The following is a 15,747-nucleotide window of genomic DNA, read 5'->3' as shown; positions in this document are numbered from 1 at the left end:
CTGCCTGGCATTGTGCTGCCTCCTTCCTCCCCGGCCTGTCTGTGAAGCCCACCTTTTATTTCCCTCCTCATACTTCCTCTGTCCTTGAGGAACCAATCATCCACCCCTCCCCATTTACCCAATAGCCTCTACATCTGGCCCTCGCCCAGCCTCATCTGTTTCCCTGATCTGTTGCCAACCTCCAGGTAGTGGAAATCTCTTGCTATTACAACTGATCTCCAGCCGACAGAGATCAGTTCACCTGGAGAAAATGGCTGCTTTGGTAATTGGACTCAATGGCACTGAAGTCCCTTCCCTCCCCAAACCCCGCCCTCCTCAGGCTCCGCTCCAAAAATCTCCAGGTATTTCCCAACCAGGAGCTGGGAACCCTACTCCTCAGTCATCTGCTGGCTGGTTCCTGTAGAATCCCTTGTATGCCTTAGGCAGGTAGCCTGTTCCCTAGTGTCTTTCCCTCCCGCTGATGTCCAGATAAGTATCCCAGCTCTGGGGCCTGGGGGGGGGGGGAATTAGTCCAGGAACATGCTCACACCCAGATACTACCTATTCCTAGGCTAACTGGATCATCCATCTTCAACCACTTCCTCTTGAGTAGATTAAGCTTAGCCTTGTTCCTAATGATTACCAACTGCAGACTGATTCAGAGAATCTGCTCTTGTGTATCTGGTTAGAGATGCAACATTTCCAGAAATTTTGAAGCCATGGGGAGAAGCCTCCTCCCCCAAAGAAAAAAACTGAAATTGGGGGGAAATGTAAATATAGGTAATACTCACTTTCCTATCAAATCTAAACTTCTTTTACTGATTGGACAACATAAAATGCATCATTATAACTTAGAATGTAAAAACATACTATTTAGCTTACTTATGGAATTTAAAAGCATACATATTTTCATTTTCAATACGGAAAAATTGCAAATATACCCAGTACTTGAGAAACAGTTGCAAACCGCTGCATCCTAAGCTACCATCGCACATGAATCTTTAATTTCTGTCATCTGAGGGGTAGGAAAAATGTATTGGGGTGTGCTAAAATTAGAATGTCAAAAGTTAAGTTTCTTTGGGTTCCCTCTCCCTTAAATTTACACAATGTAAAAAACATGCTATAAAGTCATTAAATTATTTGCAGGTATTATTTCCATTAAAAGGATAACTTCCACACAAAGATTTGAATTTGACTGAATGTAACATTTAAACCATACTCAGTTTATTTTCCCCTAATCGAATAGTTCAGTTTAAGTATTTCTTCACATGTGGACATAAAATTAACATAGTTTTTTAAATTAAAAAAAAAGTTGTTTACTAAATGTGAAATTAAACATGATAAATCACTTTATTTAGGGCACTGGAAAACTTTCCAATTCATATCCCCCCCCCCCGAAAGCATGCGAATTTTCTTAGCAGAGCATCTGACAGCAAAAGCCACAAACAAGTACCTGCGGAATGTTACAACCTGCTTGGTTAAAAATAGCCTTCAGTGGCTGATAAGCCATTTCAATGTCTTTATTATGTACCTTACACAACCGATTTATAGGAAAGGGGCGAAGTCCTTTGGTCTGTAACCGTGAAACAAAATTGCTTTCTTGCAAAAAGGAAATAAAGTTACTGGGCTGAAGTCAACCAAGAACAAACAAAGCAGGCAAGCAGCTCTGTCACGAACCCCTTGGCCCTATTCAAAGATCTTATATTTTATTTGTATAAACGCACTAAGCAATGATCATGCTGTACTTAAATCTAAAGCCGCTTTACAGCACCTAAATAGTACTTGGTTCTCTTGTAAAGAGAATCGAAAAAGCGTTGTACCAATAAGTAGCCAGTTTGCACAATAATCGTTCAGAACACAGTTGTAACTGACATAATACAAAAGTGTCATCAAGTAGCAACCAACTTATGGCACACACCCCCAATTGGGATTTTCAAGGCAACAGATGAGCAGAGGTGGTTTGCCACTGCCTTCCTCTGCAGTCTTCGCTGGTAGGCTCCCATCGAAGTACTAACCAGCGTTGACCCTACTTAGCTTCCAAGCTCTGCCAAACTCGGGCTAGTCTGGGCTATCCAGGCTTAGTATAATCCTAATGCTGGTGCTGTGCATACAGAAAACCGATATAGCATGATCCTTCTTTTAGATATTGTGTGTGTTTTCAATAACCAAACAAAACAAGGAAATCGGAGATAAAGTGGTTATGGACTAACTGTGGATACTGAAAATATGAAGAGGACTCAGAGAGCACTGGATGCCAGTAGGGCAAGGTTAAAGTGGTTCAAGAAAAGCATTGTGAAAGCCAAGGGGCTGAATAAACAAGTGAATGGCCCAAGAAACAGGGAGCGAGATGACCAAGTACTCCTTAACTTCTGGGTTTATACATTACTGCAGGTTTACTAAAGGCAGATTGATCACTTATCCCGAGCGGATGACCATATCAATAATGAATACAATAGCTTAAGAAAACTAGCAATGGCACATTAACAATCTTGATATATTAGATTTCTCCAGTTCTTCAATCATTCTTGATTTCTAGTGCAAGGCCCTCATTTCTCTTCACAAGTACAAGCAAATGAAGACACATACGCACAAGAGAACTGAGAGAAAATTAAGTTTTTGCACAATCAATGCCTGCATCCAAAGTACCCAGAGTAAAAAATCATATCAAATCAATTTTAATGAAACTTGAAATCCAACACCAGACAGCTAACACCTTAATTCTTGGTATCTGATGAAGGAAGCTTTGATTCTCAAAAGCCTGTGTGTGTGTGTGTGTGTGTGTGTTAAGTGTTGTGAAATCACTTCCGACTTAATGGCGACCCTATGAATTAATGACTTCCAAAATATCCTATTGTTGCAAACTGAGGGCTGTGGCTTCCTTTACTGAATCAATCCATCTCATATTGGGTCTTCCCTGTTTTGCTGCTGTCTTCAACTTTTCCTAGCAGTATTGTCTTTTCCAGCAACTCTTGTCTTCTCATAATGTGACCAAAGTATGACAGCCTCAGTTTAGTGATTTTAGTTTCTAGGGGAAGTTTAGGCTTGATTTGATCTATAAACCACTGATTTGCTTTTTTGGCAGGCCACGGTATCCGTAACACTCTCCTCCAATACCACATTTCAAAGGAATCTACTTTCTTCCTGTCAGCTTTCTTCACTGTCCAACTTTCACACCCATACATAGTGATGAGGAATAAAGCTTATACTCCCAAAATCTTGCTGCTACTGGACTCAAATCTAATTGTCATGCTAAATGTATTCAGATTCACATCCTAACATGAATGGTAGTGCAAGTTATTAAATCATCAGCCAGATGAGCTATATTTTTAAGCATACCCTTTCCTAATGAACAATATATTTTCCTTTACCGCTGAACAATTCATGATGCATGAAGAATTTTGTACACTATAGCTTCCTTTCTGTGTCTACTCATGCACGTGTTCTAAAGAGGCTCTGAGATGTTCACTTCCCTTGCAAACCCGTTCCACAAATATATCCTCAAAAGATGAAACTGATATTATTCCCCATTAATGGATTCTAGATAACTACACCTTTCTGATCATATTTAAAGTCACTTAATCTTTAGCAACACTACCTATTTTAAAGGTTACCAGTCTCTACACTAACAGGATTTCTGCTGCCACAAACTTTTAAAAGGTCAGTCAAGAGTTTTGCTTGGCCTTCCAACTGACCTGAAGAAGAACGAAAGGATTGCTGAAGGTACTGGTAACCAATTAACAACCATTAGCAGGGAGATGCTGCTGTATGTGGAGAAGAGGGAGAGTGGACACAACACAGCCATTAGCAGCAAGGCAACCTTCACCAGTTCAGCTAAATGAGATACATCAAAAGATAAGTACCAGCTTTACATGAGTTGTGAGAAGATGTCAATTACAAGTCTCATTTTCTGTGGGAAATAAAAGCTCCCCACAAGCATGGTTTTATTTTTAGGCAGCCAAGTGATGGCAAAATTTGACAGCTGCTGTAGCTAGGTCTTAATTATCATGTACCAGCCCTGCTTTTTAAACTGCAACTTTTCTTATGCTATACCACTAAAAGGCAGATAAGAAAATTCAGTTCCCAATAGTCCTCCTACATTACTCACTATCCAGTTCCACTAAGAACACAACAATCTTTTAATCTTTCAGAATGGAAGAAGAACTATTGATCACAGTGTAAAACGGATGTTGATTAAGACGGGACCTTGGATACTTACCAAGAGGGTCCCTTCTCTCTGTTTGGGACAATAATGTTGTTAGAAGTATATTACTCAAATGCCCAGAAAAGGTTTTCCCGAAACTGCCCATTCTGACTAATCGGTCTCATGTGCTGCAAAGTGGTGCATCTAACTTATAAATTACCCCTTATAAATTCCCCTAACTCCACATCCCTAGCACTATTACAGGGTCTTTCACATCGCACGCCTAATACATTAAGTAGGATTGTGTTAAAATCATGTCTACTACAGCACTGTTACAACTGACTCAGCAGCCCATGAACCATAAAATTTCAGCAGAGCTGCTTTCATGCTGTAATTGCTCAGTCGCATCCTATAATTCTACCAGAACATTAACAGCACTTTGTTAAACTTAGGTTGAGTAATCACTATACATCTCCTGTCCTTCTGCCTGGCCCATATCTTGCCATTAAAATATTTCCTGAAGACAGATGTTCCCATTTGCTTTTCTCATTAGACCAAAGATTACTATAAATTGTCTGAGTTCCTTCTGAAGTGCCATATTCTGCACACGAGGACAATACAGGGGCATGTATGGAAGTAAACAGCCTCTCTAACAGAAATCCAGCTAATTCAATTTGAGTGCATTACAGAGGTGTGCTGTGTTTCAATTTCTGAATTTTTCATGAAACAGATTTCTCACCATAAAGGACACCTTCCTTGCTAAATGGTTAACATCTGCTGCTTTGTAAAAACAAAAACAGCTTTGAAAGACCACTACTGCCAAACTTCACTAGATAATATAGATTTGTTCTCCACGTAACAGTGTTGATTCTCTTCCAATGAAAATGAAAATGTTAGACATGGCCCAGGCTAAAGTAATTATTATGACATAACTGAATCTTTTTAACTGGCAAATCCAGATAGAAGCTAACATACCAATTATGTTATTGTCTTAAACCCACACTGGGAAAGTCTCGGTTGCCTTTCAGGGCACGTATTAGAACTAAGCAATACATTCTCTGCAGCTGTGGAGCAGGTAGATTTTTTTTCATGAAACTACAAAAATAACAAAACAAACTTAAAAGGCAGACAGCTTAAAATAAAGGCTTTGTGCTTCAAAGTACTCAGCTTGTTGTGATCAAAAGTTACCTTTTTTGTAAGGCCAGCAACACTCTGCATTAGCTTGTATCAAAAGAGTTCTAACATCCATCACTGAGTAAAGAACCCACAGCCTTAATCATATCGAGAATTAATTGCTCTGGCTGTCCATAGAATTATTAGGTCTGAACCTGGAAAATTGGCTTCCCCACTCCATTTTAAAATTGTTGTAGCGTCTATCTGATGAAGAGTTCTGCCTCTTAGAACTTGAAAGTTCCCATAATGTTTTATGCAAGTTGGGCTGGCCCCAATAAAAAAGTATTACATGGATATTGTCCATAGAACTGTGATTCTGTACATTTCACAAGGTACCTTGGGTATAAATGTGGAGAGTAATTGACGAAGAAAATAATTGCTGCCTTCTCTAACTCAAAGGTGATCTTCCCTTCAGATCATACTTGTCTTGAAACATAACAAGAGTGTACAAGTCACATGCCAAGTTAATATAGGCCCTATAATTTTTATGTGGAGTCAAAGATGTTCTTGATCTGACAGCTTCCATGATTAACCATCTCAGATTTATTTAGCTCTGGACTTTGATTTAATTGGGTTTGACCTTACCATAGAGACCAGGAACATCTGCCTTAATTCAGGAGAACAGACAACAGAGCAAGTGATAGCCTCAGACATTTTTTACACTATAGGAACATATTTGTTACTGCAAACACAACATCCAAATGTCACAGCAAACCGGGTATTATCACAGATAATAGTCTAGGCTATACCAAAATCAATTTCTAGAAAGCAGAGAGGTCCTATTCCTATGCTAGTATAATGGAAATTTAATCCACTTACTAGTTCAAAGTAGAATATTACTTGTATGCATTTCTCATCTACACTTCCATTTCTTGTCACCCCCTTCTGATTCCTATCCTATCTCTCTTTTCCACGTGGCCGCTTAATACCCTGTTTTATCCAGAATTGCCTTCATGTTCCTATGCAGGAGTTAAAGCACTTAAAGGCTACAAATCACAATTCCACCATTAATAAATCTGCTGTCTCTTAAAGGTTAGCCTGAACTATATTTTGGTGTTAAAATAAATGGCTGGTACATTCACTAACTAAAACTTAGCTGCAGAAAGGACCATCTTTGCATAAGATCTAAAATGCAACCACAAACCCAGCAAAAATGTCTGTGAACAGTGTCACATTTTATTTCTTTACTTGGTAAATACAGCTGTGAATGGTCTTGGCTCTCAAACAGCTATAAACAAGCCCCTCAGAGAGCAGAGATATCTGTACGTCTCCAGGATGAGTCTGCTGAAGCATGACATACATTCCGAACTTATTCATGGCAATGGTTAAATGTAACTAGAGCATTATGCATTCCATGCTCTAAGGATTCAGCTAGTCAAAAAGGAAAGAGTTGCATTAGGCTCACTAAACTAGCAGTAAGATATATGCCAAATGAACAAGACCCAAGGGTATAGTGCAGCAAGAAAGACAAATTGCTTCAAAAGACTTGGTTCCATTTCTTGTTTAATCCACATCAAGAAACATCACAGCAAATAATTTTTGCTGCCTTCTGTAAGTGCCAATGTATGGGTACTTCAAGGCAAGGTAAATTTATGTGGAATGCAGCTTTCCAGATGGGGAGAAATAGACTGCGTCTCTGCATCAGCCTCTACAAAACAGTTGCTAGGAATACAAGAATGCTATAACATGGATGACAGACAATAATGCAGCACAACAGGCCTGCAAAAATAGGAATGAAAATGTGTTAATTCTTCCAGGGTCACCTCTTTAATATAAGCATGAGAATGGGGTGTGTGGAGAATCCATGGTGGCCAGCCATAAAGTAAAGGCTAAAGGCCTCATAACAGAGATGGAGCCATGAGATTTTGCTGTATTGATGTTTAATATATAATATCCTTGATGGTGGAGATCCGTGGACACATAGTGTCATTGGCTTGGTTCCGTGAACTTCCTGATTTGCTCCACTCGGTTGGCCACATACACATAAAACCTCCGGCTTTGGTTATGAATGTAGCCCAGCACCACTTTGCTGTCTGTGTAGAAGGTGGCGGCTGTGAGCTCAAGACCTGTCTCTCTGGTTAGGAGCTCTGCCAGCTCTATGGCCAGCACGGCTCCGCACAATTCCAATCTGGGAATGGTGTGACCTTGTGGCGGTGCCAGCTTTGCCTTTCCCATGATGAAGCCCACATGGACATGACTCTCCTCGTTGGTGACTCTCAGATATGCATGGGGTTCTTTCCTTGTCCCATTTTATCTATGTTAAGGCTTGCTAGAAGAGATCTTCTCTTTCAGCATGCCTGAATAAGAATGATCCATTATCTCTGCTCAGCAACATGATACTTTGCACATTCTGTCTAGTGAAGCAGTTAACATGATGTAACCACTACTCATGCCCAAAGCTGAAGAAGCTACATGGTTTAATCTATGAACTAAACACAAATGAACTACGAATTAAATAAGCTTTGGACCTTACTTAAGTGATACATCTGGCCTCAGGCAGCATAGAATTTTTTGTATTCTCCATTGTCATCATCTGCCATTTTTTTTCACTTTGTACCATTTTAAAATGCCATATATAGGTTTGCCTGCTATAATAAATGACTTTTACTGTTTGAATAAGAAACTATACCTTTACCCTCTGCCTCACTTTAGGTTCACCTGCCAGGTTGTTAGTCTTTTAATACCAGGGATAGGGGAAGTTGTTTAATAAAGTATTGATCAGACATTTGCAATCTTTAATATCAGAGAGCTCAAGACTTTGGTGTCCTCAGACTCCTATTTACAATCTGGCTGACGGCAGCAATTTGTTCTTACAGCTTTTGTACCCCTGGCTAGGTACAGTAACAACAGTATGTCTTTAAGTGCAGGAAATTCCTGCTGAAGAGTACTCTGCTTGCTCCGCTGAACTAATGACTAGTACAATTCCGAACTACCATATTGACTTGCAAGCCAACTCAGTTTCTTCCCCAATATACTGAGCTCTCCTTTTTCAAAGCAAAAGGAAGTACAAACCAGAAAAGCTTATTTTTGCCATTCAGTGTTGCTAAGGATCTGCAAGCAGAGTCCAGCCATCAACATTTGGGATATAAATTCCTTTTGGATGTGAAGGCGATCTGGCTGCGACATGTCACCCCACTGATCGCCAGGGTTGATTCGGTTGATCTGGCTGGCTAGGAGGATGTCCCCTACCTCCCTCACTGCTTCATGTGCGTCCCTCCCGAAGCTGTGCGCTTGGTGGAAGAGGACGACCATCCCAGATAGAAGGAGTGTACCGTTCTTCGGTCAAGGGTATACGATAGCTGAACTCCCCTGCTAGAACCCCCAAACAAGAATATAAAGTCATTATACCGCAATGTCTGAAGGTAATGTGTGCCAATACTTATTTAATCAAACAAATGGAAAATTCAAGGAACAAATGCATTAAGCAAATTGTCCAAAATCTTTCAAGGTCAAATAAAACTTAAAACATAAATATACAGAAAATATGAAGACCCTCTTTACAGTCTCACTTTCATCCTTAAATGGCTTATATGAGATTCTCTTTTAGTTTCTATCTCAAACATGAATACGAATGAAAACTATTATTGATCTGTCTGATATAAGTATAACTAAGTAATATGTTGGTTCACTGGAATTGTATTAGCTCTATGGAACGAAGTCATGCTGAAAAGTGTGCCCCCTCCCCACAGAATCTCTCCTCCCCCTCAGTTTCTTGCTTTAAAATGTATTGTACAGAAAGCCTCACTTTTTACTTAAATCTACTGTAATAATGTGGGTGACCTTGAGAAACTGTGATGACATGGTTTAATTGCTAAACCTCAGAGAACACCACAAGACCACAATTTTCTCTGTTACACATAAGCTGATGAAGCATGGTTCGATTCCATGCCTCTCCAGTAATGCACATAACTAAGCATGAACACTGGCAGAATAGCATGGTTACTTCCCACTCGGCCACCATCCCACCTGGCAATGCTGGTGGAATAAATAATGTCATCTCACCTGTCCCCGTAAACTTCATTTACATGCCTGTCTGAGTGGGAAGAAGCACAGGATATACAGCAGCAATTTTGTTCCATTATATCCTTGACTTCCTCCAAGGAATTCAAGGTAGCATACACTGGAGATGGGGTCTAGTGCATCCTCATATCAGCCTTATAAAGTTAAGTTAGAGTGAAAAATATTACTTTGCCTTTGGCCAGTGAAATAAGAGCTTTGCTGATGAGCAAGCAGAAGCAGGGGTTGAACTCTTGTGTTCCTTGAATGAGTCAAAATACGCTACACTGAACACAATAACAGAAGTGAATGATAACAAAACAGAAAAGTCTGTGTGTTAATTCAGGGATACAAAACATCAGGCCAAGTCATATTCTCTCCCCTATTTCCTTCTGCTTCCATAAGGAGAACACTATTTAAATCGACACGGCACTCAGGCCAACTGAAGTTGCACTTTTCTTGGTACTATGGAATAAGGGGATACACATATGTGCGCATGCATGTGTTCACAAGTACCCCACCACCACCACCACTACTGGCAAAGGGATCTCTCTCTCTCTCTTTGTATATGCCTCTTTGTCTTTGTACATGCAGGCATGATTTAGGGGGAAAAGAAAGAACAGTGCTAAAATTCAGATTCAATGTCGATGGCTATACAAAGGATACATAAAAAGTTACAGAGCAGAAAAAGGAAAACTTTTGGCATTCATTATTCACAACAAATGCATGATCCGTATATATCTTGATGCACAGTAACCCATAGATGTGGAGCCTGCCCAAACCTGCATAAGTTGCAAAAATTATATTGCAATTACTATTGCCTATTGCTAGAAGCTCTGCCCTATCCTCGGCGATCCTAGAAGGCAGATTTAGGAGATTATCAAGATCAGAATGGAGATGTCCCTGCAAGTCAGGTGAAGTTGAATCTACTGCGCTTGTCTTTTTCAGGTCCTCTTTCTATCAGGAAATCCGATACAAGCTAATTTCCCCTGTCCTTAATCTAATAAAGGATAGCTCCAAGGAAGAGAGACTGAGGAGTCTCCTATGGGAAGGATCAGACCAGAGGGTGAAGCAAGTAGCTAAATTCTGTGCTGCAATCTATAAGATACGTCAGACAAAGCTGGGGCTTGGTAACTCAACTTAAAATGGAGAATGTATAATTTAAACAGACTTCGAATTAATAAAACAAACTGTCTATGAATCGTATATCCTATAGTTTTAGTTATTGTATATTCTCCAATTTTAATTCTGTAACTGATATGAATGTTTTAATGGCATTTGCCAAATTAATACATGAATATGAATCTACTATTGCCTACCCATGCATATGGATATGTCTACACTGTCCCAAATAATTCTAAAGGAATGGAGGAATGAGAGGGACACGGTTGTGCACTGCCTCTTCAAGAGGCTAACCCAGAAGGCCTTGGTACAAGCAGGGCAGACACTGTTTACTTCCTTGCTAGTAAACTGCACAACTGCTGGTACTACACAAACTGTCCGCAAATAGGCCAGGACAATCCCAGGCCTCATGGACACAGTACAGCTTTAGCTAAGTATTGTCGCATTCCTTTCTTTACAAGTCATCTGTCCTGAAGTTCGATGGTAAATAATAAACCATTAAGTTAAAGGAAAATTGGTGTTTTAGTGTTGCTCCAATATGCATTAGAAACATTAAGGATTAACATATTGTCGAAGGCTTTCACGGTCAGAGTTCATTGGTTCTTGTAGGTTATCCGGGCTGTGTAACCGTGGTCTTGGAATTTTCTTTCCTGACGTTTCGCCAGCAACTGTGGCAGGCATCTTCAGAGTAGTAACACTGAAGGACACTGTCCTTCAGTGTTACTACTCTGAAGATGCCTGCCACAGTTGCTGGCGAAACGTCAGGAAAGAAAATTCCAAGACCACGGTTACACAGCCCGGATAACCTACAAGAACCAATTAAGGATTAACGTTCAAAGTGAAGAAATAGCAGCCTTAAGACAAAGTTAGAGAGTGAACAAAAAAAAAACCTAAATGCTACTTACTACAGCTCAGGAAAGAAATGAAAGCAAACAAAGCCTACCGATTTGTAGGTGCTAATTGACATGGGTGCTAATTGACACAGGTAACAAGAAGATAATTTCCTTATCTCAGTATCTTAAAGATAAGCATAGTTAACTGTAGGGAGTTAGCCAGATTTATAAACAAAACCCATGTAATACCTTTATTAAGAGCAACCAAAATGACACAACACATTGTGCAAGCTTTCAAGTTCTCCAGAGCTCTTCATCAGGGTGAATGTTAAAGGGGATGGGGGCACCTCTTTCAGACCTTTGTCTGCAGCCTGTGCTAAGCTGACTTCAGAGGGCACAGGGTGTAGTTGGCTGGTGTCACCAAGACACGTCCGTCAGTGGAACAGAACATTCCTGCCTTCCTCCCTCCTGCTGCTGCAGCTCATTGATCTACCCAGAATGCTGCTCCTGAGGGACAGGGGCCCCTAAGGAACATCATGAGAGACAAATCGGGGCCTGCATCAGGAAGGGGGAAATGATCTCCACCCCTTCCATCAGTGGAAAAATTAGTCTGGATCTAACCCATTGTGGTCACAATGACCACAGATATAGATGTTAACATGTTTTGCTAACATGTTGAACATATTTTGTCAGGTCTTGTCCTGAGGGGTTTCATGCGGTGAGGGGTGAAAACAGTTATCTCTGAACTGCTGAAGGGGGGGTATCCCTTTGTCAGAACAAGGCAAATGGCAAACCCTTTTATCACCAAGTCAATAAAAATGCTAAGCTAGTTTCTGCTATGGAGAGCAAGTACAGCTGGGTATCCTTAAGGCTCGAACAGTTTTCATCTTCCCCACAGATACAATCGTGTAAAAAGGAATTGTGTTAAAAAGTAACCTTCATACTTCTGTTCTCTCCTTATCCATGTACTGCTTGCTAAATATGTAAGGAAGAAATTGCACCAACAGGTTGAAATTTAAGAGATTCAGTGTGTTGGTTGATGAGCTTTGAATGAGCCCTTTGAAAAGCTTTCAAAAATGCAAAGTGAGATCAAGACATTCAGGGGATTTTTGGTCTGCAGGTAAGAGTAATATTATGTTAATATTATTTGTTCTTTATTGTAGCTGTTAAACGACCCTGTTTCCACTAGAAATAAAATGATTTCTTGTACACTGATGGATTCTAGCTGAAAACCAGAAGTTAATGCAGACTTGAAATTATGGCAACATTTGGAGCATTTAAACAATCACAAGTCATGCTTCAGGGCATGGTACAATATCAAAAAGCATCATCATCTAATCCTTTTCTTCATTGGTAGCCCTGAATACCTTTCACCATTCTCATAATGTAATCCATGATATATTACATTAGACAGAAATGCATAAAAAATAATAAAGCTTTACCATTGCACTGAGAGTCTCTTCCCAATCTGGCCTTTCGCGGGGATGAATACTTCTCTGAAGCTCTGGCACAAAATCATCCTCTTCTGCATGTAAAGAAGACTTCATCATCCTAGACAGAATATACAGATATTCATTAGATGATTTACAATTTCTAGGTTTTGATTATTTTTAATATTCTAATGCTTTTAAGAGAATCCATTAATCCCTAAGGTGCTACCTCCTTCCCAAAGTACGAATACTTATCTATAATGGGTATCTATATTGCTACCCATACACTTATACTGACTCTAATTTCCACTGTAGAACTGTTAACTCTGTTTGCCGAATTTGATTTATAGTTAAAGTTGCACTTGCAAATATGCAGACCGCACGATAAAGCAGACAGAATAAATTAGAACCCAGTAACACTGCGATGAAAACCAAATTATGGTTGCTGTTAACACAAGACTGGGAATTTGATGGTTAGGAAATGTGGTTTCTAAACTGTGTTCTAGGAAACCACCAGGGTTCTTCAGTAGTTTATGAGCTGCTCCTCAATAGTAAGATCAGTAATACTGAATAAAGCTTCTAGGAAAGGCAAAGACTGCACACCATCATGCTGTGGGTGCCTTCTGAAGGTCATTCCATTGTTCTTGTGAAGTTAGCAGGGAGGTCCAATAAGCCTGGTTAGCATCCACCTCACATCTGACTTTCAACTGTTTGGGGTGGGGTTTGGCCGCCAAGTCTCAGCTGACATACGGCGACCACATAGGGTTTTCAAGGCAAGAAATGTTCAGAGGTGGTTTGGCTTACCCTGCCTCTGTGTAGTGACCCTGGACTTCCTTGGTGGTCTCCCGTTCATGTACTAACCAGGGCCTACATTGCTTAGCTTCCGAGATCTGACAAGACTGGGCTAGCCTGGGCTACCAAGTTAAGGACCTTCAAGGATCAGTATCAAGGCTGGTGCCATTCAAGTTGTTGATAAATATATCTGGAACTAGTGATGAACAGTGTAGTGGCCAGATTTGCAGATGACACAAAGATACAGGAGAGATACAGTTGGTAGGCCTAGGCTGGAACAGGCTTGCACAAAGAACAGGCCGAGGAGAAACAGGCTGGTGGAAAGCTGGAAAAGGGGGACCAAGGACTGGAGCAGAGAACTTTGGGGATTCCTGCTGTAGGACTGAAGTTCCAGGTAGAGACTTTATTGTTTGGACAATGTCAGGCGAGACCTGGGAAGAAGGGCCTGGAACCAGTGAACTCTTATTAGTTGACTGGCAAGCACTTCAAGGTCTTGCAGATCCCAGTACTATTTCCACCACCACCCCTTTGGATTTGCTTCTACATTCAAGAGCCTACTGTTAAGTGTTAGTGCAGTTGTTGGAACTCAGTGGGATTGGGAAGAGGTTGCCAGCCCTGAAGTGCCTTCAGTACTTGCCTCAAGTCTGAGTTGCACAGACATGCAACTGACTTGCACAATTATTACACAAAGATCCCAAGACTTGTGGAGTATTCTGCTCACAAGGTTGCACTTTCATTTTACTGCTTCACACTTAGCTACTTGTGCAGATCTATTCCACTCGAAACTATCTATTCATTTAACCTCTTGGAACTTAGCATTTAAGAGGTAAGGGGTTGATTCTGTGTATATAAATTTGCAAAGGTACAATGGGATTCAGGTTTTTTCCTCAACCCTATATATTTATTTTATAACATTTTTCCTGTGAAGAAAAGGCATGTTATCTCTGCAGACACAAATTCACACTTTTGAGAACTGCAAAAACAAGCATCTGTGATAATATCTTCTCGTTAAAAAACTACCCCAAATAATCTTACAGAAACCTCTGGAAGAGCATGACATTGTGAATGGATTAATGGAATTCATTTACCCCAAAATTTAAACATTGCATAAATATAAAGCCTCATGCTACATAATTAAAAACAAATCCTTATTTCTGGATGAATAGCCTTTGGACTATAATGTAACTTAAATAGAAAACTATCTTTAGAAAGATTTTTTCTCCAAAAGCATTTTATTTTAAAAAATCCAATTTAAATAAAAAAAATGCAATTTAAATAAAAAAATCCAATTTTAAATTGGTGGGCAATAATGTGACAAATGAAGTTTAATGTTGGTAAATGTAAGGTGATGCACAATGGGACAAAAAAAATCCCAATTTCAAGTATAGGTTAATGGGGTCTGAACTTGATGAGACTGAGAGGGTTAGACAGATCTGGGGGTTAGATAACACAATGAAAGTGTCGACCCAGTTTTCTGCAGCAGTGAAAAAAGCTAAACTCTATGTTGGGGATTATCAAGAAAGGGACTGAAAATAAAACAGCCAATATTATAATGTTTCTGTATACCGTATATACCCATGTATAAGCCGACCCGCGTATAAGCCGAGGTGCCTAATTTCTCCCCAAAAATAGGGAAAAATTAGGCACCCGTGTATAAGCCGAGGGTCGGCTTATAACCCCCCCCCCCGCAGGCTTACCTGACAGGGCTCCCGGCGAAGGCGGTGGCGGGCCCCCCGCAGGAGGCTTCCAGGGAAGGGGGAGGCAGGAGCGCTCCGCAGCCGGCTTCCCCGGCCCTTCCAGGGCGGGGGGAGGCAGGAGCGCTTGGCTGCCGGCTTCCCCGGCCCTTCCAGGGCGGGGGGAGGCAGGAGCGCTCGGCTGCCGGCTTCCCCCAGCCCTTCCAGGGCGGGGGGAGGCAGGAGCGCTCGGCTGCCGGCTTCCCCCGGCCCTTCCAGGGCAGGGGGAGGCAGGAGCGCTCGGCTGCCGGCTTCCCCCGGCCCTTCCAGGGCGGGGGGAGCCAGGTGCGCCCGGCGGCGGCCGCCGCGCGGCCTTGCAGCGGCCACAGGAGGCCCTCACAGGGCGCTCCTGGCCGGGGGAAGCCACATGGGCCGGCAGCGATGGCGGCGGTAAGTTGCTCCCTCCCTCCTCCCTCCCCCCCTACCCTACCGTATTGACCCGCGTATAAGCCGAGGCCGGCTTTTTCAGCCCTTTTTTTGGGCTGAAAAACTCGGCTTATACGCGAGTATATACGGTAGGTCTATGGGGAGGCCTCATTTTGAATACT

The 15,747-nt window shown here is 41.3% G+C and overlaps 1 protein-coding gene across 1 annotated transcript in view; it reads right to left on the bottom strand.

The window, feature by feature from the left end:
• The window catches only part of ARHGAP32 (Rho GTPase activating protein 32), a 166,902-nt gene extending 154,108 nt beyond the window's left edge, over positions 1–12,794 (bottom strand). Inside the window, exon 1 of the mRNA XM_056860465.1 lies at positions 12,687–12,794. Coding sequence (XP_056716443.1) covers positions 12,687–12,794 — 108 coding nt within the window. The remainder of the gene's footprint in view (positions 1–12,686) is intronic.
• Between the last annotated feature and the right edge of the window lie 2,953 nt (positions 12,795–15,747).

Source organism: Euleptes europaea, chromosome 14 (assembly GCF_029931775.1).
Source record: "Euleptes europaea isolate rEulEur1 chromosome 14, rEulEur1.hap1, whole genome shotgun sequence".
NCBI lineage: Eukaryota > Metazoa > Chordata > Lepidosauria > Squamata > Sphaerodactylidae > Euleptes > Euleptes europaea.
This window is presented reverse-complemented; position numbering and strand designations above follow the sequence as displayed.